This window comes from Cyprinodon tularosa, unplaced genomic scaffold (genome assembly GCF_016077235.1).
Source record: "Cyprinodon tularosa strain WSP-4 unplaced genomic scaffold, ASM1607723v1 ctg336, whole genome shotgun sequence".
NCBI classification, from domain to species: Eukaryota; Metazoa; Chordata; class Actinopteri; order Cyprinodontiformes; family Cyprinodontidae; genus Cyprinodon; species Cyprinodon tularosa.
In genome coordinates this window covers 1,032,293-1,060,138 of record NW_024039048.1, presented here as the reverse complement: position 1 = coordinate 1,060,138, position 27,846 = coordinate 1,032,293, and the positions used below count along the sequence as shown (strand labels likewise).

At 37.6% G+C, this 27,846-nt stretch overlaps 1 protein-coding gene across 5 annotated transcripts in view; it reads left to right on the top strand.

The window, feature by feature from the left end:
* Positions 1 to 27,846, top strand: part of anks1b (ankyrin repeat and sterile alpha motif domain containing 1B) — a 296,256-nt gene that overhangs the window by 130,872 nt on the left and 137,538 nt on the right. For all 5 annotated transcript variants that reach the window (XM_038294207.1, XM_038294206.1, XM_038294209.1 and 2 more), the window contains 2 exons: positions 5,062 to 5,193; positions 20,271 to 20,427. In XM_038294207.1, coding sequence (XP_038150135.1) covers positions 5,062 to 5,193; positions 20,271 to 20,427 — 289 coding nt within the window. The remainder of the gene's footprint in view (positions 1 to 5,061; positions 5,194 to 20,270; positions 20,428 to 27,846) is intronic.

Here is a 27,846-nt window from a genome sequence, read left to right as displayed (position 1 = left end):
CTCTCTGCTTTGCAGTTCTCACAGTTTGATTATTAACGAAATCTATTTGGTCACTGTCTTGAGTTTAAGAACAGTTTGGATGAACCTGGATTCCTTTAGCAGGAACTTGATTGGTATTAAAATTGGAGTTGATGAATTTGAACATTTCATTTTATGAATAGTATTTATATTCATACATTTAAATCTTTTTTCAGATTTTTCTCTCAATCTATTAAGAAATCTTTATAATTTATTTTAGTTTTTTGTTTTGTTTTTTTTAAAGCTACAGTGTGTAATAATTACAGGCATACAAATTCAGAAATTTAATATATTATACATAACTATGTTATTTATCATCACCTATGAGCTCAGCCTTTTAACCATAACATTTGCGTTGCCTTAGAATTCGTTATTTATAATCAGTGATGGGACTAACGGCGTTGAAAGTAACGGCGTTACTAACGCCGTTACCTTGTTTTAGTAACGAGTAATCTAACTAATTACTTTGACTGTAACTATAATGCAGTTACCATTGCAGACACCCCGTTACTGCGCGTTACTCAGGTCGCACTATGAACCTTTTTTCATGATAGGACTCGTGCGCTGCTGCGTGAAGCTGACACCCCACCCACGTCAAAAAACTCTGCAAATAGACTGAATGGTTAGTGCAACGTTAGTGCAGATTTGTGCAGAAAAAAATATTGTTTGTGCTACTTTTGTTTAACAGATATTAGAGATTATTTTTTAGGTCATCCAGAGGTGCGCGCCTTGTCATGAGAGAGGGGAGGATGAGAATGGCTGATGTATGGTGAGATTCCGTCTGTCAGTTGGGTAGGTGGGTGTTTCTGCTGGCGGGTGTTAACGTACAGCACACACAGAGAGATGGAGAGTGAGGATGAATCCAGCAGCAAAACAGCTTTTTCCTGATGGAAATACCGGTGTTACGTCGAGCTGCGTTTCCTCATCAGATACGGTTTCCTCTGCATCTCCGCACAGCGCAGGCGACAAGAGTCACAGCGCAAGCGACAGGAAACGCGCATGCTCGCAACAGTCGCCCTGTGCTCGCGCCACAGGAGAACTATGGAGAGCGTGAACGATCAAATGATTAACCTGATAACAGTCAGAAATGATAGCCTATATGGAGAAAGGGAGAAATCTGGATGCTTGGATGGATGGATGGATGGATGGATGGATGGATGGATGGATGGATGGATGGATGGATGGATGGATGGATGGATGGATGGATGAATGCATGCATGGATGCATGCATGGATGGATGGATGGATACTCTGACTTTTCAACCTACTGTATTTTTTATTTTAAACATTATTTGATGGCCTTTGTGGCAGGGATGGAAATCCATATTTTATGTCACACACAGAGTATACATCTAGATAGATAGATAGATAGATAGATAGATAGATAGATAGATAGATGTTGCAGTATCTATAACAACCCAAACACACAGGATTTCAGAATTAGACATCCCCAGTCATTAATTTCACCAGATCTGAACGCCCTGTTAAAAAACTTCACATGGCGTTCCCCCCTGATGTCATTTACATTGACTTGCAATAAATGCTAAACTCTCTGCAGGTTCTTGTCTTTGTCGTCCGCTCTATTCAGCTGGCTTTGGAAACACACAGCGAGAAGGTGGGGGCTGGGTGGGGAGGGTTACGGGGGTGAGAAACGCAAAAGTAACGCAATAGTTACTTTTACTAGTAACTAGTTACTTTTATTGTCGAGTAACTCAGTTAGTAACTCAGTTACTTTTTGGGAGAAGTAACTAGTAACTATAACTAATTACTTTTTCAAAGTAACGTGCCCAACACTGTTTATAATTACATAGGAGCGGGTCTCGCAGCCATGGAGGCTGACATCTTTGCGCTACGGCAGCGCAGAGGCAACAAACTAGCGATTGCGAGATCTCCCATGACGCTCGAAAATAACTACGGCAAGTTGAGAGAGATGAACTGAGACGGTACTGAACAGTAAATGGCAGTATTATGCCTGAGAAGCGTTTAGTCTGCCTGAAACCAAAGAAGAAGAAGAAGCAGGTATACTGCGCCTCGGTAACAAGAAAGGTAAACAAGGCGGCAGGCGTGAGTGACTTTGCAAACTGTTTGGCACTGTGTGGCCAAACATCAGACGAATGGAGGATCATGCCTACTCTGTATCACAACGAAAAGCGGCGGACACCGAACCCCCGTCATCTAAGAAGCGGAAACACGACGAGAATAAACGCAAGAGTGACAAGAAACGACAAAAAACACGGATCAACATTGGCACGGCATTTACACGATGGAAGTCACTGATGGAGGAAAAAGGTTTTCAAAGTGACGCTCAAGTTGCCAGTTTTCTCTTGGACAGGTAATTAATCCTATACACACAATTGTCTAATATCACTGCAGTTTTTGGAGTACAGGATGCTCAGACCTGTCTAAAACAATAACATGCTGCGTGATGATGCTGTTACTCTCCAGTATACTTATTCAGCAACGTCCCTGACGTTTCACAGGTAATGATTCAGTAATTTTCTGTAAAATAATTTTCTGGATATATACCTCGGTTACTTCTCTCCGGCTCCTTTGGAGATCTTCAAGCCTTTCCTCCTCTGCTCTCACCCCGCTGGCTCCCCTCTCTCGCCTGGCCCCAGCTGCACGCTCACCCCGGCCTCTCTGCCCTCTTCCTTTCCCTCTTCCTTGCCTTGTAACCCCCGTGCCACAAACAAGACTTGGACTCTGTAAACGGGGAATATATATTCTTCCAGCGAACACAATCTCGCTGTTAAACTAATGACTACAATTACTTCGTCTGTTTATATCACCATGCAAAGCAGCTCACCAAAACGTCACAACGACGTAGAAAAAATAACGGGTATATTTATTATCTTAAGTCTACATGAAATCTATACCCTACACAGACTAATGAAATACTATCTGTAAAATTATCTATGTAAACAAACCTCATCACTTGAGAAGGTAGGTGATGCGGACGTCGTGGAAGACATTTTGTCCCGTAACGCTCGCCGTACTGTTGGGGGGGAGAAGCGGTGGGGGGGAGACGTTCATGTTGCTGCAGTCTGCAGTCTGACCGCTAGATGTCGCTGAAAATTACACACTGTAGCTTTAATCAAATAATTACCAAAGACAAAAACAAAGCAATGCAACTCAGACATTTTGCGGAAGCTGTTGAAATGAGATCGTATCCATACTTTTTTAGACAACTGCGTTTGTTAATTTGAAGGTTTTATGTGTGAAAAAGTTTTCCTATCAACTTTTACAAACTTTTCTGACTCTCTCTACATGTATTTATGCGTTCGCATCACAAAGACGTGTAGAAGTCAGGTTTCTGACAGTAATAACTGTTTAATTTATGACAACCTTTATTCTTTCTTGGTATAAATCAAGATCCTATTTAATATCGAATTTCTTCATTCATCGATTGAATGAGTGAAGATAATTTGTGAAAGGTCACATGATGTGGACTCAGAACACATCTGTCTTTAAGGCTTTGACAGCCTGTGTATTATTGATCAAATTTTCCAGGTCTCCAATGAATAATTGAAGAGATCCTGTTTGTTGAACAGTTTGACATTAGATTTTTCCTGTAATGAAAGGATACACCGCCTATCCATGCTTACAGTGCAGCATGATGGAGACTGCAGTCCATTTAATATGGATCAATACTCGATTGTTGCAAAGGACTGTCTGCAGCGATTGCCGACCTTTTAAGTTTTTGCTCCTCTCCTCTCTTTGTCTTTAGCTACATTCAAATGTTTTATGCATCTATCCCCTGCAGGCTCCCTCTCCTTGGGATCTTTGTTTATATTCTCTTTGTGCAACCTGCTTGTGTCCTTAGCTGCATGCTGGGGTTTACAGAGATATCAGGTAGACTCTCTCTGTCCTAATGCACCTCACTGCACAAAACCCTTCGGAGAAAAAAAAAAAAAGTGTTGCAGTCTTGAGTTTTCTTTTTTTCTTCTTTTGCTGCATCATTTAACCATTTCCTTTTTTGTTAAAAATACATTGTTTTCTAGAAGTCTTTAACTCATTAGATTTATAACCTCATTTACCAACTTGGTAATAAAATTGCAGCTGTACATTGTTAAAGCATTCACAGCTAAGAAAACTACAACAAACTGGCTGTTTTTTAGGTTTCATTTCAAGAAGAGTATCTCCAAAGCACCATGGTGCCACTACTGTGTTTCACTTGTGCAGTGCTCCCTCATATATAACATTTTATGATGCAATAACTTTCTGTAAATGAGTTAAGATTTTTAAAATTAAGCGTGTTTACGCTTAATGTGAGTAGGAAAATGATATGATCTGTCAGTGGAATTAGTATTTTTACCCTTGAAATAAGATAATTATATAATATGCCCTTGAAATTAGACATTGCAGTTGTCTGACTTACTCAGCTCAAGAACAAATGCACTTATTAAGGAAAATTGAGTTAGATTAAATTTTTTTGCAGTGTAGATTAGAGCCTGAATGCTCCACTTTTACCTCATTTGAACACGTTTTAAACTTACCTCTTTTTTTTAATCTATTCTTTGTAAATGCCCTTATTACACACGACTTTCTGCATTTAAAAGGAGAAACATGATGCCTATGAGGACTTTCTTCTAAAAGCATGGATGTTATTGTTAGCTTAGAATGCAGAATAGTGGTGTAAACCTGCATACCCTCCATTCATATTTGTTTATTTATCTATGGGACCTGTTTGATTCAGGTGCATTGGATAAGTATCTTATAAGAAAACTGCCCGGACAATGTAAGTTTTGGGATAACAGATCTGGTAATCAACTGTTTAGTTGGTTTTTGAGCATCCATGTCTATGTGCTTTATCTCCCTTGGATTAAATGTATCATCTGCAGGATTTTGCACACTGTAAAGAAATTAAAAGTCTGGCTTTAATGCATCCACAACATGTAGGAGGAGACGCTCTAAGAACTGAAATGTTGATGCCCCTGCCTTATGATGGTTTATCACGCTCCGACTCAGTATCTTTAAACATATTACTGTTTTGTTTTATCCTATCAACGTCCCCCTAATTGTATAACTGGTTTTGGGCCAACAGCGTCCTTCGCCGCCTCCCGCCGTAGCTGTGATGGAAGATGAGGCGGAAAAGACATGCGGCCCAACTGGATTCTGGGAAGCTCTCACCCCGTGTAACGGCTGCCACAACCTTGGTTTTTCCAGCGGCTCTCAGGTACATTAAACACATAAAACACCTCCTATAAAAAAGACAAACTGATTGAGCGGTTTCCGTATATTAATGGTTACCCTCTTTAAGCATATGTTTCCTGCATGAGGCAGAAGAAAACAGCCCTGCAGGTCGAGTGAAATGACAGACTGGTGATGTTGACGTTGCGCTTGGTGAATTTTTTCACTGGTTACCTTGGGAACAAAGTGAATAAGATTTGCTCTCCTGGCAGTTCTGAATACTCTCCTCATTTTTTCCTCTTTTTTTAAGGTGTGCATTATGAGTAGCACTTAAGTTATGCTTTAAAATAAATGACATTCAAATACCTGAAATCAAAAGAATCCATTAAAGGTTAATCTTCCCTCTGGAGGAAATTAATATTACATCAGCAGAGGAATACAGCAGAGACTGACTCTTAATCTTTGGAAACCAAACCCTCTCCTAGCTTCAGTTTACCACCCAGTTAGCTATGAATGCATTTGCCACTTATTGTGTGTAAACGTGCATCAATGAGTGTTTAGTGGTGAAACGCATGCTGGCAGTAGCAACAGGACACCTGACATTTTTATCACAACAGACCCTGTGTCTTGTCCTCTGGCAGCCTTCCTAGCAGACTGGCTCAGTGCCTTGAGAGCTTTGCACCTGCATAGATTCCTGTGTAGCTGTTTGTGCTTAGGTGCCGATGGCTTTTAAAAGAGAAAAGAAAAAGCTCTGTGCTTATTAGTTTAATTGCGTGGAAACATAAAGCGAATCGTCTGGTCTGATCATCGTCTTCTAGGCTTTCTGTGGGTGGATTTGTGTGCGAGTTTTATAGAGGAGGTAGGAAAAGTAAAAGAGAGGGGAAATGAGGATAGCATTTCATAATTTGGTTCAGACTCTGCTGACTTACTTTTTAAATAAAAAATGGATTCACACAATGTCTAATAGTGTGGAAAAGTCTGGAATTTTGGTGAAAAAATAAAATTCTAAGGCAGGGCTTTTCCATTCCAGTGCCTGAAATTTTTATCCATCCATCAGTAATTCAAATATGCCGTCGAATATTTGCTTAGCTGTACGTTTTCCTCTGCATTTCAGAGTTTGCAGAGGATTCATTTCTGTTTGTCTTCTCCTGTCAGAGCAAACTAACTCTGTCTAACACGGAGTTTACATCTCTAAGATTTAATTATATCATAATGATGTTTTCTTTCAGTCAGAGAGAAGTTAATTATTTCGTTTTTATAAACAGAAATGCATCAGGCCTCATAAGCTGGAAGCACGGGATTCAATTTGTTCATCATTACACAACAGACTGTATAATAAAGTTAGTCACTCTCCCTCCAGTCATTTGATAGAAACACTGCAAACAGAAATAACTGACGTTAGATCGGGAGACAATGCAGGAACAGATCAAAACGAACATCTGGAACAACTTTAAAGCTTGTCAGGGAAGTTCATTAGGGTGTTGTCTCCCATGGCAACGTGTTAACAGGCAGAGAGAAAAAGGTAATACTGGGATAATAAAACCTAACTAGCTGTTCTCCAATAAAATGGTGGCAAAAGCATCAATCTATGATAGTATTTCTGTCACATTATCGCTCAAAACTAAAATATTTGTTCCTTAAAATACAATGTTTAATATATAAACAAAACTTAATACTATTCAGGATTGTGTTTTAATAAAGTACTATATGTACCTCGTGTCACAATGTCAGATTTATTTATATAGCACTTTAAAAACAGGTGAAAAACTGCATCAAAGTGCTGCACAAGAACGACAATACACAAGTTGATAAAAACACAGTAAGAAACACTACTTCAAATAAATGCCAAGAAATAAAAATTTGTTTTGAGAAGTGATTTAAAATGATCCAGGCATTGGGCAGATTTAATTAGGAAAGGAAAATTCTTCCATAGAATAGGAGCAACAGAAAAAGGGCTGATTCCCTTTCCTCTTAAGTAGAGTCAGAGGAACTATCAATAATAGCTGATTAACTGATCATATTTTAAAAGATCCCAAAGATAAGGGGGAGCTAGCCCAATTAAAACTTTATAAGTTAATAAAATCTTAAAATATATTTGATAAGAAGAGGTAGCCAGTGTAAAGAGGTCAGTATAGCCCTTATATGGTCATACTTCTTGGTTCCTTTAAGAAGTATTATCTAGTTTCCTAATTATGTTTTTTCCCCAATTAATTAAAAACAAAAAAGTGCCTTATTTAATGTGCTTCACCTATTGTAACCACTTGATTACTGTACATTCATGGTATTAAATGCATCTCTGATTTTATGGAAATGTTTTACTTTATCTCAGTTTATGTAGATTCAATCATACAAAACTACAACAAATTTTGTTATCCTGTTTTGTTGACTAAGATCGCCCCTGCTGGTTTTTTTAGATGTCAAAAAGGAAATTGGTAGCCAGGCTTTCATAAATACTGATGGGTAAAATAAGGCCATCTCTCTAACACCGGATCTTTTTACAGGTTTAGATCATAATGCTAAGATGGAGGACCAGTAGAGACTTCTGGGAATCATCGGTATCTGCCTTTAGATCTGGCATATCTTTTTCCCCAAAGTCTGGAGTTTTTATCTGAGGAAAACATTTAACACATATAAAAAAGATAATTAACCAGGAGTTTCTCTCCCAGAGTGCTCATCTAGAACATGTGAAACTTTCTTTATGAAGAAATATGACTATGATTCATAGAAACAGCTAAGGTTCCTCATCTGCTTTTGATAAGTAGTTTATATAAAGTTTATTACCTTTATTCTTTGGCTCCAAGTATCTATGTATGCAGTATAATAACAGCTATACCCCTTAGAGTTGCTTTTCTGCTCAATTAATGAACTACATCAGTGCTCCTTCCCACTTCGCCTGCCAAACATAACTGTAGTTTATGCAAATTAAACAATGTTCCACTATGCAGAGGAAAAAATGACAAATGCTGCTTTTGGAGGTGGTGATCAAAGCTACCTAAATATGCGTACACTAGAAAACTGTACGTACAATTAGAGAGTATTTAGGGCTTAATTTCTAAGCTTTATCTGAATGAAACTCTAAACCTCAGGAGCAGTACAGATGTTTGACCACAGCGTGCAGAGAAATCCAAACCCAGGATGTCTGCATCATATTAACTTTTAAGCTCAGTGATGGAATAGTGATGATTTGGGTTTGTTTCGCAGCAACAATGTCTGCACGTTGGACTCTAAAATGTTTGTATAACAAACTTTTCTACATTAGAACCTGCTTTTATTTTTGTGAGAGCTAGACATTAGTAAATAGAGGTACATACAAGCAGTGAAATCATATGAAAAGAAGATAAACTGCCCTGCTTAAGGAAGTATTTCATCCTTATTTCTCATCCAGGCATTTTCTCCCATCATTGGCTTTACTAAGTCTAGGTTTACCCATTTTACTTTGGCTTTAAGAGTTTGATCAGAAAACCTTAAAAACAGAATGAAGTCATTGACAATGTAGGTATTTTACCAGTAAAATAATGAAACCATTTAGATGGAGAAAGATTGGTTGGGTTGCCAAGCAACACAGAAATGTAATAGATGCCAGACGTGGGATGTTGATGATTTGAAAAGAAAAACCCTGAGCCACATCAGCACAGGTGCGTCAGAGAGCTGCATGCATCTGCTCCTCCTAAACGTCTCTTTTCTCACTTTCTACCAAACTTTCTTTTTATGCAGTCCTGTTTTAGAGGATCGGAGCCGACTCTGCCTTTTACAGTTTAGATCTATAGCTGTTTTAAAGACTAAGGGCAGGTCATATGAGTGCAGCGCAGGATCAGAAGCCCACCAGCTGCATCAAAGGCAAGCCTCTATAAAAGAGCAAAGATTGTCTAAGGAGCTGTAGTAGACCAGGAGACTTTTCATTTATATATCCAACATTACCCAGAACAAGCTGTAGTCACATCCACCTTTCATGGGAAGTGTTGCCCATAAATGCAGCGTTTCTGGACAGAAACATGGCTTTATGCTTTGGGGATGTTCTCCTTCAGGAGCCAGCAGACTTAATCATCTCTCTTTGTATTCTTGTGGTTATTAGTCCTTCTTTCATCAAAATCTGTTTCTGAAAAATACGATAGTTCAGAGATCAGGCTTAATCCTGTGATTGTTCTGTGCATCATAGCTGCTGTGATTCCCTAATTCCTCCACCACGATTCGCTCCCTCTCTGTGTGGTGTTAAAGAGTGCGGCTCAGACTCCGCAGAGTGTGCTTTTTAATGGCTTTATTCTCTGGAGACTGCAGCTTTTGGCTGTCACTGCGACCTTCAGCACATAAATGCCTCTAACTGCTGTCTTAAGGGTTCTGCTGCAGATTGACTTTATGCCGGCCTTGAACACAAAAAGCTGTGTTAGTGATGTTCAGGAACATCGAGGTCGGATTTATTAAGCAACAGTTTCAGAAACATCAATTTATTTATTTTTTTTAAATGCAAATATTTCCAGCTCAGTCGGATTGACTGGAGATTGTGCATCATTCATTCTGAAGTCTTGCAGGTTATTCTCATTGAGATTTTACTGTGGACTTTGACTAGGCCATTTTCATGGATTTACATGGATATATTGTTATCTAAAACATTACTATACCAGCTTTCCTTTCCCTGGTGGACAAAGTACAGTATTTATATATTTTGTCTTTGTTGTTTTCTTGGTGATAATGTTTGGAAATGGTCCATACTGAGAAATTTGCTCTTTAAGCACACAAAACATAACCTTGGATCCCCCCCCAAAAAAATAAGACGGCTTATGGATGATCCCCGTGTACCTGCAAAAGAAAAAGGTTTGTGAATATTTGATATTAAAACAAAAGAGGAACAGAGTGAAGAACAGAAAGAATCCCTTGTGGATATTTTCCTTGCTTATCAATAAAACAAGTGAAAGAAAAACTCTGAGCCACATCAGCACAGCCTTTAGAAATATATTGACTACAGACTAGGGCTGCAACTAACCATTATTTTTTAATCTGTCAATAACTTTTTCAATTAATTGATTAATAATTGGATAGCCAAAGGTTCCTTAAAGAAGATTTTTTGGAAATTAAACCAGGTGAAAATGAAGCTTTTCCACTTGAGTTCTGGATAGAGTAATTGTTTCAGCCCTAATATAGTAATTTGCTCAGAAAATAAAAGTAAAGACATTTTGCAAACAACTGTGATTCCAAGTCAAAGAATTGTGAAATAGTGGTTTAAAGTTATAGTAGAGGATTTTCATTTTTTCCCCCCGTCCTCTGGGGGGAAAAAATGCACATGCACAACCCTGCACCCACTCCCGAGAGGGAACGCCTAGTAAACACGTGCAGGAGCGTGCACAGGCCAATTACTCCTCGTGCACGCTCTGTTTAAAAGGACCACTTATTTTGATGATCCACCTGGAAAAAGAACATCCTCCACTTTACCTTTAAGTTTAATTGAACTTTTCACCCACTCCATACCAGGAATAGGTTTTTCAACTGAACAAACATTTAAATTTTATTTAAGAGATTCATACTGAACTTGTAACTTTTATGTGCAAGAGATGCAGTCAGAAAAACTGCACAGGGATGCATTCTTATATTTAGTCTCTGAATTTTCTTATTGAAATAGTTTCATTGTAATTCTAATTTCATTTGAATGCCTTTGTTCTCCAGTTAAATGAGGAGAACGTTTGATATTATCTGCTGCCTCTTGTTCTCTGTGAATGCAGTGGGATTATTTCTGCAGCAAAGGAAAGCCTTACTTTGATCTTTGCTCAGCACTGCGGCCATCATGAGGAATGTGAAAGGTGTTGTTTTCTTGGAAGCGCCTGGCAGTGACCCACAACAGTCAGGCTGGGAAATCCAGTTATCATTCCAACTTGCTGATATTTTACTCTTTGTTTTTTTTGTTTTGTTTTTTTTAGATAAAATGAAATGAAAATATTTAGTTTTCTTTACAAATGCAGATCTACCGTGTCGTACATTTGTCTTTTACTCTAAGAACAGAAATTCAAACCATACAACCATAAAAGACATTATTAGTAAAAATACTCCATCTTTGTTTCATTAATCTGAAGTATAGATCCAACTGCTTTGTGAAGAAACACAGCAGACGTTCAGAGTAAAATGTAGACAAATTTAAAGCCTGGTTAGGTTAAAAAAAATCCACCAGAAGTTATTATCATCCTACTAAGTTCTGTTAAAAACAATTCTAAGAAAACTATAAACCTACCAAAACATGAGTAGACTGATTATTGAGGCTGATTGCACTGTCTTTCCACGTTTTATGTTTTTTCTCTGGCCATGTTTTGCATCCTTTTTCTTAATTTTAATGCCTCATTTTAATCCACACGAAAGCATTGAAGTTTGATTTAACATTAGAAATGTAAGAAAGGTTGAAGCGGTCTTAACAATGGCGGGGGTGGCTGCCTCGGGGGTTTAAAGACCTTTCTTAGATGCCCTGGATCTAAGAAAGGTCAAACATGATGATCTAGGTTATATTTTCCTGCTCTTGAAGATTTGTTTCAGATTAGTTTTGCCTTCTTTTCTTAATATTGTTGAATCATTGATTTATCAATTAATAGATATGTATTTATATAATAAGGATTTAGTAAAATGCATGTCATAATACTTAATGATTACAGCCTGGGATTAGTAAATTATTAATCTCAAGAGCCCAAGTACCAATTAACAATAAATCGTATGTAAAGCCCCCACTAGCTCTACATACGATTTATTGTTAATTGGTAGTTTAATTATGCTATAAATTTTTTTTAAATCCTAAATCTGCATAAAAAGTGCTTAAAATCGATTTTGTTAGCAATCCAACCCTGGAAAACGAAAAGAATCTGAACTATCCAACAACCTGTATTTTCAGACACACCATGAAATAAGTTTCTTGATTAAGAATGTGAAAAGTTTTGATGGCCTTCATTGCTCTGTTTGGGTCAGGATTTGCCCTTATTATGGTCTTCTATGATTAGTAGGGGCTTCAGAGGGTCCATTGTCCTCTGCTGCGTCCGCCCATCCCTTTTCTCCCTAATCAAATAGCCTCCATGAGGAAATGCCAGCGAATTATAGCATCTATTCATATCTGATGGCCTATGAACTCAGATCTCTGAGTGCAGGGGTTGGGTTATGATTCTTACAAATGACAAGAGACCAAAAGACTTACTGGATTTAAGACTGAAGGATAGAAAATGTGAAAATAATCAGGGCTGATGACTGCTTCCTCTCCGGGGTTGGCTCACAGAAAAACACAATTACAGTGTGGTATAAGACTAAAGGATAATCTTCAAGCTCAAAGTATGCAGAAAGCTGTCACATGATCAAACAAGGCATCTTCTGCAGCCGCTCTGTGTTTTTACACACATATAATCAGAAAGTGTTTCATGCAGTCCTGCAGTCACATGCACGGGCTCCGTCACAGACACTCGGATGTTTAATCGGCCCAGAGCGCTCGTATGGGAGCTGCATAAGACCTGCTAATTAGTGGCCAGAGGAGGCCTCTGTTTGTCTGCTCTCTTCCTGTGCGCCGCAGAAACAAGTCTCTCTGTGTCCCTATCTCTGCCCTGAAAGATTTGGAGGAAGGGAGGGAAGACGGAGAGGGCTGTTTTATTTCCAAATGCTCACAGCTTCTTTTAGCACGTTTAGAAGCTTTGTGACCTCTTCAGGGTGAGCGAGGAGGAGCAGCAGCCAGGAGAACCGTCAGATTAGCAGGTAAAGTGACTGAAATAGTGGTTTCATCTTCATCCTGATGGATTCCCTGGTCTGATATTATTTATTGAAACATTTACTGTCTTTTTTGGAACTTGGCATTATTCGAATCCTAAGTCTTAAATTTCTAGCCTGTCATTCCTGTGATTTTCCCTACATTTGCGTGTGAGGAAATCCCTGCTTCTGAACTCACAGCACTCCCACTTCCTCTGCTTCCCTTCCTCGGCACAAACTCAGTTTTCCTCTTCCCGCTCTGTCTTATGCTCATCTCCATGGGATTCGCTGACACAAACTTCCAAAGTAAGTGTAGAGTTGGATCCTGGTGTCTTTCTTTCTGCCTGTGCTTTCTCATCTTTTCTTTCTCTCTTGTCATCTTTACTTGCAGAATGTGACCATTTAAACATTTCTATTCTTTTAATGGTAAATCAACAGGTGAGATGAGGCAAGGACATAAATTGTTCTTTCTTTATTAGCAAACTGTTTAGAAAGCTCAATTTTACTAGAACCTCCCCCTCATATTTCATCTCTCCTCAGCTTTACTTTGTAATTGTTTCATAATTTCCCATGGCATGCATATCAACCACTAGGCAGCTTTATAATTCTAAACTTTCTTTCCTCTATTACATTAATAGTGTCTAATACAGCTGAACATCTCAAAGCCGTCACTTCCTGTCAAAAGCAAAAAAGAACGTTTGTTTCTTTTTGATTCTCCTTCCTTTCCCGTAGCTGTCCTCTGCTAATAACTTCATTTGCTTTGAAGGACAACGCCCTCTTCCACTGCGTTCCACAATGTAATCTGCTGCATTTCCTGCCCAAGTTGACCTGGTGACACACAAGTTCACCCTCACAAAAGCCTCCCAAGATATTTGGGGAAATCCGGCTCTGAGTCTTTTCAGTATAATTTGAGAAGCTTGTGAAGAAAAATTGAGAAATATGTCTTAGGTTAAAAATGTAATCAGTGAAAAAAAACCTTCAATGGTTATTGATGTGCAGATAAAGGACGAAAAACTAGTGTTAAAATACGTAGATAAGTAGATTAATATCCTGAAATGGAATATAATCTGAAAATGTAGCTCTTTCCACGCTGTTACCATGCATGTTGTATTATAAATGTCTTGTTACACAGGTCTAAATTAAAGAAATGCAACTGATTTTGTGGAACATTAATTTCTGTCTTATCCTTGTCTTTGTGCTTCTTTTGATGCGCAGCCATGGGAATAGAGCTGGTGTATCGGGATCAGGGTTGTAAAATGAATAATTCGCATTTGCATCTAAATGGGGATCTGCACAATTGATGACACTTCTCCGTCTAGAAGTTTTCTTCCATGTTGAGTTAGGGTCGGTTGGGGAATGAAATGTCCTTCAAATGGTCTGTTGGTTTGTTGCTGAAATAATCAGAAAGTAGGTCATCCAGTCATTTTCACATTTACCATCAAGTCTGCGTCTGAGATGAGCGACATTGATCTTTGAAGGTAGTGTTTGGATTTTGTTCCAAAAGTGCATGAGGTTTATACATTTATACATTTTAAATCCCGCTGTCAGACACCGAGCTGTAAAGTTTGCAGCTCCTGTGAAAATTGTAGGATATCTTATTTTTTTAGACAATTTCATATGACTTTTCATGTCTTTCAGAGTAGGTAGGTTGATGATGCAAAGGAGTGTTCTGTTTATATTCAAGGATGTGTTTGCGATGCAGAAATGTGTATTTTCTGACAAATACAATTCATTTGAATGACAGGATGGTGATTTCCTTTTTAGAACTTTCATATTGAAGACTGAAGTCAAGGTCGTTAACCTTATGATGCATGTACATTTAGCTGGATCAGCACTAGCATGAAAAGTTTTACCATATATTACAGTAAAAACTTATTTGGAAACTTGTGACGCTGCTATGATTTGTAGAAACGTTATACCTGAATAAATGTTAACAAATGCTGCAGCCTTCACTTTTTTATCACCACTGGTAAAGATGTGTGAAATGCTTGACATGTAAATAATCTTTTATTGTGGTCATATAAACTCACACTGGAAATTCTAGGAAAAGAAAACAGCTTTTAAAATGGTGATGGTTTGGGCTACCTCCTGTTGCTATTAGCAAAGTAATTACAGTGTACTCCTCCTTTTTTTTTTTTTTTTTTAAAGAAATCAACATTAACCGTTCTGTCAATTCAAAACAGCCCAGCATTTAAAAGTAATGTCATGTGATTTAATAAAGTTAATGGGGCCTTTGCAGTCGATCCAGTCCCATAGCATAACAGTTCCTCCTCTATTTAACGAGCACGTGGTGCTTTGCAACATATTTATCAGCTGTTTCACATTATAACCACCTGGAGTTTGAGTTACCAAAAAGGTAAGGGTTTTTCACATTCTGCATAAGTGCAAAGTCCAGTTAAAGTTCCAGTTATGTTTTGGAATCTGAACAAGTGTCTACATTACTAAAGGCAGGACAGAAAAATGTGGGATAACTCCTAAACAACCAGTTTGGGTGAAACCAAGAGGTTTTTTGAATCTAATCAGACTTTATTTTGCAGCTGCACTGTAACCTGGTGCAATAACGTATACTGTTTATCTATTTGACAAACCAGAAACCAAACTTTACCTGCCACCACTTTACTGTACATAGGATATGTATATATAAGCCACCTTAAATCTCTCCTTTATGCACTGTACTTCATCCACATTTTCCTCCTTTGTGCACCTCCTGTTTGGTTATAAGAGCTGATGTCACAAGTTAATTTCTTCATTTTGAGATCAATAAAGTTATATCCTATTCCATTCTATTCTCTTCTCTTCTCTTCTATTAAACTACATGCTGCAGCTCCAACAAATCTGACAAACCAATAATAAGAACCGGTTCATGAATAAAAGTGTGTGCTCCTTTCATATGAAAAGTCAGCAGTAGGGAGAAGCCTCCAAACTTGTGGCAGTATTAAAACAGTCTGATGTATAAAATGGAGAGTAGACTTTCCTTTATCCATCCCAATCTGCTGGAAAGAGACGCAGCTGGATGAACTGCTTCAATATGTAGAGTAGTATAAATAGACAGGAGGCTCCCATCGGCGTCCCAGTAACCATGACGATGATGCTGCTAGGTTGTCAGGGAGACTTTGTCGACACATCTACAGGGGAACCCATTACAGCCAAACAGAAAGATATTAAATTACATCAATGACTCACTTAAGAAACCTGCTAGAAATAAAGTATTTCGATCAGTTTGGTTTATAAAAAAATTTAGAATACTTAAATCAATTAATTCTTATCAGTGTAATGTTTAACTAGTTATTAAGATTTAAATAGGACTCCCATGTTTCTATTAGGAATACTGTCACCACATTAACAAGAGAATGAGGCTACACAAAATGTTTAAAACAATTCAGGACGATAGGATGAATATAAACAAATGTATTAACCGATAGAAATATCATCCTAGGTGAATGGACCCTGTATGCAGTCTGTTCGTGAGTGTTATTGAGTATTGTAATTATGGTTTCTGTCAAGGGAACCTGAGTCGAGCCGGACAGTTTCTATTATAAAAGTACTTGTCATTGATAAAATAACTTTTTCAGATTGTGGCTTTTTATATAATTGCAACATTAAAATGAGTTCCTTCAAAAACTGTAATTGGATGTAAGGCTCAAACAATCTGATCAATCAAGATTAATTGATAAAATGATAGAATAAATGGTATAGAGACTCTAAAACCTACCTTTAGCTGACAGTGACCCACACAGAGCAGCAATTATAACATAGAAAAGGAAAATCTGAGATGAGAAAAACTTTTTCGCCCACCAATATGCACTGTCCAAAACTCCTTTCTTTTCTAAAAAAAAAAACAAAACAAAAAAACTTTTTCTATCCGATTATTAATAAATAAAAATAATCAGCAGATTAATCACATTTGACTTGTTTGGAATTAAAATAAAGGCATCCTGACCTAATGCGAGTAATGTTGGATGTACTCTAACAAGAGTTGAGGTTTATTTTTCTTCTCTTTCTTAAAAGAACAATCTGAACTTGAATCTTATGTATGCTGCAGGAGATGAAATCTGGACCTAACGGTCTGCTGAGCCAAATCAGTGTCAGCGAACGGAGCAAAGCCGCATATGAAGTCTGACTGGATCACCATTAGCTAGTAATGGCAATCTTGTTGAATGCTGATGAAGACTGAAAGTGTGTGTGTGTGTGGGGGGGACGATGAGGTTCTTTGAGTCTGTTGGCTTTTTATTAAGTGCTCTGAAATGCATTTCTGATGGAGACCCATTGATGTGAGAGAAACCATCAACAGACTGACTGCTCTCTCAGCCAAAGTGATTTATATTTCTTTTTTTCTGGAAGATTGATGGCCTGGTGCAGTGTGGGTAATGTAGTAGCAGATAATGACAAAGAGACTAATAGGTTTTGAATGAGGGAAAGAGGTTGGGGTGAAGATGGAGGCAATAGAGTTATATCATAAATGTATTTAAACCTATGCTAGGACGAGTTGTAGCCACACAAGTTGTCATCATAGTGACATGTTAACCACGGATCCCATTAGGAAGGTCACAGCATGAGCAGATAGCATGGAGACACTCCAGAATGATGGGTGCTGTTATGGGAAAAGGACGACCAAAGGCAGCGCTCTTGCGAAGGGGATGTTTTGTCTTGTTGGCTCATCATGCTCTCTCCTGTAACCTTTTCCCCCGCTTCACGTCGCTGCTGTTTTTCATTCCTTCCCCACACACATCTGCTCCACTGATAAGGGACATTTGGGCTTCGGCTCGCTCTCAGAGCCCTTTGGGACTCAACCTTTTCTGTGCAGCTGGAGGACTCAGCAATGTGAAATCCTGTTATTTCCCATGAAGGTCCAAACTAAACATTTCCTTACAATGCTTACATTTTGTCAGGTTCACAAAGATAGTTAAATTCAGTTAGTATTAACAAAAAAACATATGAGTTGCTGCAAGACTTAATTTCCCGTCGGGTTTAATAAAGTACTTTGAATAGAATTGAATGACAACCGTACAGGTTAGATGTATGGTAATTTAGTTTAATTTAGTTTCATCTTGTTAGATTTACATATTTTAATTCTTTTTAATTCTTTTATTGTTTTCAGCTTTGGGTGTTTGCAGTGGAAGCATAGTTCTGACATTTTCCAAATAAAATCTGAGAAGTGTGGAGTGAAATGAATTACAGTAAGTTAATACCACCACTTGTGCGTACTCGTGAAACGTCATCAACCTCAGCCCTAGTACTGTTCCAATTCACAAGAACAGCAGACCGAGAATAAAGTCCCCAGATGTTGTTTTCACTCCTCCCCATTTACCCATCATGCATCAGAGCAGACCTGTCCGTTGTTGAGATTGACAGCTATCCCAGCATGCACTGCAGCAGCAGCAGCTTTCAATGGAGCGCTCCATTGTTCCAAGTTAAAAGTTCTCTTTTCTGCTGCTGTTGTTCAATAAAAGTAAGTTTTTAGATCATTTAAGGCAAGAACATTATACTAAAAGCATAACTATATGGTCCATTTACAGATTTAATGTGTAATTAAAAAAAAAAAATTCCGAAGTTGGACCGCTGGCTATAATGGCGATTTTTTTTGTTGTTGTTTTATTTGGCAAATTTTTTATTTGATTTTGTTTTTATCTGAGTGTTCATTATTATTCCCCCACTAAATGAAAAAAATAATAATTTATTATGTAGAGACTATTAATAACAGGAGGTGAAATGCAGCTCTAGAATTGCACGTGGTGTCGTTATCAGTACACTTCTCTACCAATTGATCCATATTTATGCTGAGTGCTCCCGTTCTCACCAAGTCCAGACTTTTCTGTGTTCTTCTCAAGCACAATTCTGACATTTTCCAAATAAAATCGGCGAGGACACGATTCCGTACTCGTCTTCTAGTGATTTTAAAAAACGGCCTTCAATTCCAGTTTAAAGCTTTTTTCTAACAGATTGTCTTTGAGGAAAGCTCAATATTAACCTCTATTTTCTAATTATCTCTGTCCAGCTTCCCAGTCTCTGCTTCACCCACAGCATGATGCTGCCACCTTTATGTTTAGGAATTGTTTGTTCAGGGTGAAACCAGTTTTCATTTTCAATCGAGAACAAAAAGTGTAATTGTGGTCAAACCTCAAGCACCTGCTTCTTATCAGAAATGTCCTCTACATGATTTTAGTCGAGCTTTAATCAGTAAACCTTTTTTTTTTTCCCTTTTTGCTCCTCTATAAAGGCTAAGTTCATGGAGTCCATATCTAACAGGTTTCCTTTCAACAGATCCTCCCACCTGAGAGGTGGAGCTTTTCAGCTGCCCCAAAGTTGGCATCAGTCACATATAAAAAACAAAATATGTGCAAGAATTCTTTGAGTATTTGGAAACTTTTTGTTTGGATTTAAGTAAAGCGTCTTTTAAAAGTTTGTTTTTAAACTTGGTAATAATGATTTTTAATCTACTGGAGATAAAGGAACGGTTTACCTGACTGCTTATTTTATAACATATATCCAGATCTGTATGATTTTATATCAGTGGCAGAATCGTTGGCCATTAAGTTTGTGAACAGGAAAAATAAAGTTTAACAGTGAAACCATTTCTGATGCTTTCTGTAATAAAACAGATGTCTGAATGTGTTTTTAATGCCTTTATTTTGGGTTTTGAGGAACCAGTGACATCTTGAATGCTGCTTCTTCTTTTTTTCTTTGAATCAAAGCGTGTGACACAAAACCCCTGAAGCGATTCAAGTTAGATGGATCAACAGATGTCTTATCTGTTTACGAACACCCTCTGTGGCTTCAAATGTTATATTCCAAGTTTTTAATTTTTTATTATTAGATTATTCATAGTTAAAAAGCTGAATTTTTTTGACGAAAAATCATTCTGAGGATTTAAATGGTCAATCCCACTGAACAAATAACAGTTTCATGATGAAAAGGAAGGAAAGATGAACCCTTTCAGGTGAACTCTGGCCCAGACAGTTAATGCCAATTACACTGTGTGAAAGAACTTAAATGGTTGCCTTAAGCTCAACTGGGAGATGACAGATTGATTGGTCTGGCTTGTTTTTTTTAGGGATTCCCCTTCAGTGAAACATCTGATGCACCCTGTTGATCTGATGTCTGCTCTGTGGATCTTTGGTGTTTTTGGACCAGAAGCTGTTCAACTTTTCAGCCAAAATCTATTGCCTTGCTCCAGATTTCTGCATTAGCTAATCGCAGGCTGCAGCATGCGCTGCACTGTAATTGGAGTTGCCCTTTGTGGTAAATGGATGGAGTACATCTTTTTGTACCCACCGACGTACTTGAAATAAATGATGGCGGTGCAGAAAAGCCACCAGGGAATTGTTGCAGTTTCAGCCATGATATGTTTTAGGATAACGAAAAACCCTCCTGCCCCCCCCCCCCCCCCCCCCCCCCCCCCCCCCCCACCCCCACCCACCTCTTTTTATCCAGGATTTTAAACATTCAGTAGAGCTGATCACCTCTCCATCACTGGATGTTTTCCTACCTGAAGACGAGGATAACCCGTACGAGTCTGTGACTACCGCCGTCACGCGCAAACCCTGCTCCCTGGAAATCAACCACCGACTCAACGTCTGCGCCCGTAATGGTAAGAGGAACGACTTCGTACCCTTTTTAAAAATTTGCTCAGCAGTTTAAAGCACACTAATGAATAGATGGAAAGTTTTTCTTTCAAAAAATTACTGTGTTTTAGAAGGTTTATCCTGTGTGAAAATATTGCCGGATGTTCCATGAATTACATTTTTGAAATTGGGTTTACATTTTTTAACATCCTTAATCATATTAAACCTTGAATGGAATGTTTGGAAAATGTATAATATAAATATAAACATCAAAGATGTATTTATCACATTCAGGCTGAACCACTACTCATTACTTGTTGTCCTTAGTAACATTTAAGGTTATTTGAAAAATCTTTGATGAGTTTTTCCATGATGGCCTAAGGATGAATAATCTTCCATATGCATCTTCATGCAGATATAAGGGAGCTATTTGTCACATTTGGAGGAAAAACATTTTTAAATGCCAAAATCATAATACATTTTTTCTTTTTTTTTCATAATCTCTGAATATTTCCACAAGTTTTTAATTGAAAATATAAAACCGCATTCAAATTCCCTTATTTAAAAAAGCAGTTATTTAGTTTATTTTATTGCTGGCATCTTTTCTCTGTTATTGATAAACTTAAAACTTCATTTTGGAATAAACACCAACTAAATTTTATATGAATTTTATGTAATATAAATATTCTGGTTGCACAGCTTCATATCTGTAAACCCATATTAGTTGGTTAACTTTTGAATTCAACAGTTGTTTTCAAACACTGCTAGTTTAAAATGAGATGAATGGAGCTCCTTTGGGTTTCCTAACTATCATTGTTTGTGTTTCTTCTAACCATAAAAATTTTCAAAAATACAAATATTGTCGTTCTTTTGTTTGAGTTAGCTGACAGTGTTTTACTGTAGGGAGCGGTCGGAGGAGTTCAATGCTACGCTGTTTAACCATTTTCTCCCACATTTTATTAGAACTACTTTTAAACAATATGGATTCTATGCTGTATAATTTTCAAAGTTAAAGTATATGTAATTCATATTTTAGCACACTTTAATGCCACAAATTGGATGTGCTACATATCATTTAATAAATTAATTAAATTGCTTTGGCTTTTAAAGTCTTTGATGAACACTCTCACCACTTAGGGCACTATGAAGTGCTTCAAATTCTTGAATTTAGAAAAAGTTTTCAAAGGTCTTTGGTTTCATAATCTTAAAGCTTTTAAAATGAGCAGTTTAGCTTTTGGAACTAGTCAACATCTGCTAAATGTCCTTCAGCAGATTCTGAAAATTTCCTTGGTGTTTTTATCCAAGATAGAAAAAAAAATGGTAATACTTCTATTTTCCATGCAGTCTATTTTTGTATCACAAAATTATACCTGCTGTGGCTTTGTTTTATAACGTAATTTGGTTTTATTTATGCAGCGAGCTTCCCTAGTGTTCGTCTGAGACTGAACCATCAAATCTTTTTAGAAGAAACATGGACACCAGAATTAAACAATAGATTTTATAGAACTTCATAAAGATATCTAATCTTCAAATGCATAAAAATTCTATTTTTACTCTTTAATATTGGATTTTGTTGATCTACTACAAAGCTAAATAGCAGTTATTTGTGCTTAAATTGCTTCAATGTCAAACAGAAAAACCTGCTTGGTGTGAGATGAAAAGAATAAAGCTTGTTTTTACACTGCCAAGTTTTATACGATGGAGTAAAATCAACATCTTAAGCAAACATTGTTTTTTAAAGAACAAGTAAATGCTATTTAGTCTAACACGAGGTGCCTTAAAGTTCAATTTAAATTGGAACAGATTTAAAAACTAGTAAATGTGTTGCTTATTGCTTGATTAGTTTTAATTAGTATTAAACAAACTTCCTTGAAAGCAGCTCTGAAAACCAACTTCCTACACTAGTTATCTATCTAACATCGTAACTGTGAGAGAAATGCTTCTTGGGTGTTTTAAACTCCGACCTCCTGTAGCAGCTAGTTTTGCTTTAGCATTATCGCCAGCTTGTACATAAAAAGGAGTAATAAACAGTTGTGCTGATTATTTTTCTTATGCTCCACAGAAGCACAACACTTAAAGTTTTTATCACTTTGCATTTAAAAAAGTTTTCGTGCCGCCATTTGTAAAAATCTGCTGTGTTCTGCAGTTACCACATGGGGGCGTTGCATCTCCAATAGCTACCCAGACCACACGCTAATGTGAACAAATTGCACTTAGCTTTTTTAAAAAAGATTATTGCATTAAACGAGAAATTTGTAGTTGTGTTATTTGTTTTTCCGTTGGAATTTCACTTTAACCATCAACCTAAGATGGCTTTTCACAAATATCTTTTAGGCTTTAGAACAAGCATCAGTGTTGGACTTGGTATGAAGTCATTGTCCAGCTTTAACTTCCTCTCTGTTTCCCGTCTGCTCATAATGTACGGTCAGATGAAGTGTAGTTTTTGCACCCACCATGTGTTCTTCCCCTTTTGCTCGTCTCCCATAGCAAAACTACACACTGCGTGTTGTCAGGGCAACTGCATCCCTGGCTGGTGAGTCACCTGGATGTTGCTATGGGAACTGTCTTGGTAGTGACACATCAACCCCCTCTTTCGCTCCCTGAAACGGGGCAGTAGAAGGCTACTGTGGAGAGGAGGATTTTTGGTTCCACATGATTGGCTGCAGGACGGGGAAAAGTTGAGCTGTCGATTTAGAGTCAGCAGCTCATGTGCAAGAAACTGAATGTTGGCTGCTTTCTGTCAGATTAAGAATCTGTTGGTGGAAAATTGCTCGACTGACGTAAGGGAGCTGTGTGGGTGCTGTTCGTTCTTACCTGAGCGAAGGCAGGAGAGAGGAGAGAGAGCTCCCTGCATCTCAGAGCCTGCACACACTTTTTTTTTTCTTGTAGATGAACAGGGTTAGAGCTGATTACGCATTGAGCTGATGAAGTCTGAGACCAGTCTTAGGCTAATACTTTGACATAAATGCAAACTTGTGACGCAACAGGAGGGAGATTCCTGCTCTGAGCCTCGTCACATGTAAAGCAAACCACACAGGGATGTGATTTGGTCCCTTCTTATGCCCATGAGGAATAATGTGATGACAAAGCTGCATTAACTCAGTGGGTTTGAGATGTTAAGGAAACCGCAGAGATTTAATGCATTACAAAGATAAAAGGGTCAGCTTCCTGAAAGAAACTGATCATTCTTTTCATTTGACCTCTCTTGTTTGTGCAAGATAATAATCTGCCTGAAACAAATTGGTACATAGTTTCTGTAGGACAATGATATATATGGTTTTCCATGTTTTCTGTTTGTGCAAAAAAAAAAAAAAAAAGGGTGCTGTCTACTTTTATCCACTAAATATTACTATTGCATGCAGGATTAACCAGATTTGTAGCTGCAAACCTGCCACAACAGGACCAAAATTAAACTTTTGGCCTATGTGCAAAACACCCTATGTGTGGAGGTTCACCGTCCAGCTTCATGGCCCGAAAGACACAGAGCTGCAAGTGTTAGACTGACTCAATATGAATACTTCTGTATCAAAAGCTGCCTGTTTTTTTTTTTTTTTCACTAACTTTAGTCTAAAATTCAGTCATTAGAAGTTTTTAACATCAGGTTACATGGGGATGATTGTTCTGTCCAGAGAACCCAGTTTGCTTTAAAAACAATCACTGAGAAAAACATATAAGATGAAATTTTCTCTGAAAATCCTCATATGAAGCTTTCTGTGCTGCTGGAAGGTTTTTGCAGGCGTTTCTTCAGCTGCCTTGTCAGAGTTCTCCTGACAGTGATTCTCTGAAGCTCTTCTGTGCCCTAACAATCAAAGCAGCTTTATTGTGTTCTCTGTGCTCACTGTCGCTCAGTCCAGCAGCAGAAACACCAGGGACCTGTTTTCACTGCAAATAAAAAAAATCCTGCCTTTCCTGAGCTTCTTGTCACTCTGGAACCGGCTTTACTCTGGATGCTGCAGTATTCATGGGAATGTTGCTTCCCACTGCAGCACATGTCATCCGACTCGACAGTCTGTCATTCCTGATGGGAAAGAAATGGAATTATGTTCTTTGTAATGGAACGTATATTAGGAACAGAGTTTTTCTAGCTTAATCCTCCAACTGCATGGGTCCTAAAGCAGTCATTAAGTATATTAGGCAGGGATTATACTTGCTGCATGGGATGGATTTGTTTCAAACAAGAGGATCTATTTCTGCCGCATTGCCTGCCTGCAGTTGCCGCTAGTCCTAATTAGTCACAATCTCTTCAATTATTTCACATGCACAGAGCATAATATTTAATATGCAAAGAAGGTTTTTTAGCATTTTTCAAAACACATACAAATCCCTAAACAGGAAGATCACACAGGTTAGCTGAGCTGTGCCTTTGTCTCATTCTGATTAAAAAATTTAGTAAATTTTACTCTTAGTCTTTGTTTAAAGCTGTAAACATTTCGATGCTTAACATATTTTGTTTTAGTTATTACATGTTGCAAATTGCTTGCACTAGTTTAGTATTTATAGTTAAAGCTTAGACTAAAAAGCAGCAAAGTTCTGAGACCCATGTAGAATGTGATGCCTCTATAGCACTCTGTTTTATATTGTGCCACATAGATTTCCATAATCTCCTAATTAGGATGAATGAAGCTAATTATGGGTCACTTATGATTATATTAACCTTTTTTTTCCTGATATAGGACTAATATTTAAACGTTTTGAATAAAGCTGCACTTAAATACAATAACTGACGAAGTTTAAATTTACTGTGGATTTCCTTAATCTACAAAGGGTCAAAATTATACATCCAGATTATACCAACCCTTCCCTGCTTAGATTTGGTTTAATGATTTTCTCAAAAGCAGAAATATACCTTTCATTTGATTGTTTTTCTTTTTATGTGTTAATCTTAGGAATAGTCTGTCCTGTTCTATTAGACTATCCTTCCACATTCTTTCTAATTACTTTCCAGAGCTAGGAAAGGTCAAATATTCCGGTCGCAGGTGTTTAGTAACTAGAATGTAAACAAATAGAAACTCCCATTCCTGTATACTTTCTCTGGAACTCCTCTGCGTTGGAGGAAACTGTGACGCTGCTGCTTCTCGCCTCATTTATCCCACTTTAGTCGACACTGGCGGCTGTCAGGCTAATGGCAGCTTGTAGTAGCTCTGGGCTCTGACATTAAAAATGTTTGGGTCCATTGACTTGTCGGAAGAAAAAGCAATAAAATAGCCAGAGGAAATCACTGTGGAGGACTGTTTTTCAATCGGCCACACGTTTACTTTAGATTTCTGTTTTGTTTTTAAATGACTTTCAATCAAGTGTTGACTGTAATTTTTTTTCTTTATGTCTAAATTTATTTTGTCAGTTTGCAGTAACCAAGTTTGGTTTAAAAATCAAAGTTTCAAAATCCCTGTAGATTTTTTTTTTGTTTTTTTAAGAAGGTTTTTCGAATTTGATCAAAAGGTAACCGTGAGATTCGGAGCCGGCTGTGATTTGGTTCACAAAGAGGAAACGCATGAAGTGTTGTCAGAGCAGCACAGCAGCAGATCTGACAGCCTGAGCAACTCATCTCGACAGGTTTTATCTTGTAGACGCATATGAATGCAGCATCTGATTAAACACTTGTCAGAACAACCATTCACTAAAACAGAAATGTTTGAGAAATCTTGGCTCTCTCCTATGAAAATGCTCTTCTACTATGAACCGTTGTCAGCTTTTAAATCTTTCACACTTTATCAGATGTATTTTGATACCTTGAAGTCTCTTGTTTTATAAGTATACAGGAATACTTGGGGAGTTTTCCTTTTATTTGTTTCATGGAATTCGAAAAGGCTTACAGTCGGTGGCTCTTTATGATCCTTTGATGCATCCTATTAATGGTACAAACATCCAGATTTAGAGCTATCATCTCGACACCCACTACCATACAGGGGAACAGAGCACTTCGACTTTTCAGCCAGGCCAGCAATTCCCTCTAACAACCCCTCCTTTCAGAAACATAGACCAGTACCAGGTATTGTATCCTAACAAGGAACCTAAACGACTGTCCATTTGGGGCGGACCGGTTCGTCCAGTTCAGTTGCATGTTTTCTAACCCAAAACAAAGCTTTGTTTATGGACCACTCTATAAAGCCTCAAACTCAACAGTATTTCTGACATAAATTGAGACATAAATTGAAAAAGCTTCCTGGATGGGAAGTGAAAAGTCTTCATCTTCACCAGCATCCAGATTGAGAATTTCTATCAGGGTTGTATCACCATGAGTGAGCTTTTCAAAACAGAGGATATAAGGAGGGTAAAGAAGCGGTTAATGGGATATATTTAGGTTTTTGCAATATATTAAAAAACAGAATCATCATTTTAGTAAAAATTATAAAATGTTCTTAGAATAATACATTGTAGATCTCCTGTTTTATGGTAGCGCTCTCAGTGCCACTGAATATTTGCACCTCTACCTTGTAAAGCTTCCCCAGATCTAAGACATTGCCGCAGATTTCTTTTGCCAAATGTTGATCCGATTGGTTTATTTTAAAAGTTTTACTTCTGCTATAGCCATTAATTTTTGCTTTTATTCACGATTAGATTCACAGTGAAGTGGAAAATGAAATACATACTGCATATAGAGTTGCATAGAGGTTTGGTTATGGAGGTTAATGATCTCTTTTACCTTGAGAAAAACTGGATTTAAATGGAATACAAGTAAAAACACAGCATTATGCTGCCATCACCATGCTTTATCATGTTTTAATTATACTTAGAGGTGTGCCAGAAATACCTGTGTTAATTAATTTGCAAAAATTCTAAGCTTTGCTCTTTCATAGGATTCTGTTCTGACGAAGTGAAACTGAACTTGTTCAGATCATATTGCACATTACTGTATACGGCACATTTGTGGTGCAACTTTAAAAAAGCCAGTCTTCATAAGTTGAAGTTATAATGATGCACTAAGACTTTTGTTAAATAAGCCCAGATAAACCAGTGCCAGTGAATTGTTTGTATCTGTTAGTGTCAGGACTTTTATGGCTGTTTTGAGAAAGCTTATGTATAAATTTATTTGTCGTCTAAATAACTCTAATAATAGAATTTTTTTACTGATGGCCAATGTCAAATATAGTGCAGTTAAATGCTCATTTGTGCTTTGGAGACATTGGTATAATTGCCTCCTGAAAGGTTAGGCACCTCTGTTGTACTCTTATTCTTTTTTATTCTTAGTGTATCTGTTTACTTTTAATGTATATTGGACCTTGAGTCAGTAATAATAAAATAATAAAATCAATCATAGTATAACACGTTGGTACAGAAGGTCCATCTCTGTCACATTTTCTTCCCCAGTCGGATGTCAACAATGTATCAAACACCTATCAGTTTTCGGTACCCTTTCCTTTCTGTTAACTCGAAATAATCGGATAAGTCTGTGTCTTTAGCTATAAATACAAGAATAAGAATCCAACCCTAGGAGTTGTGTTAGA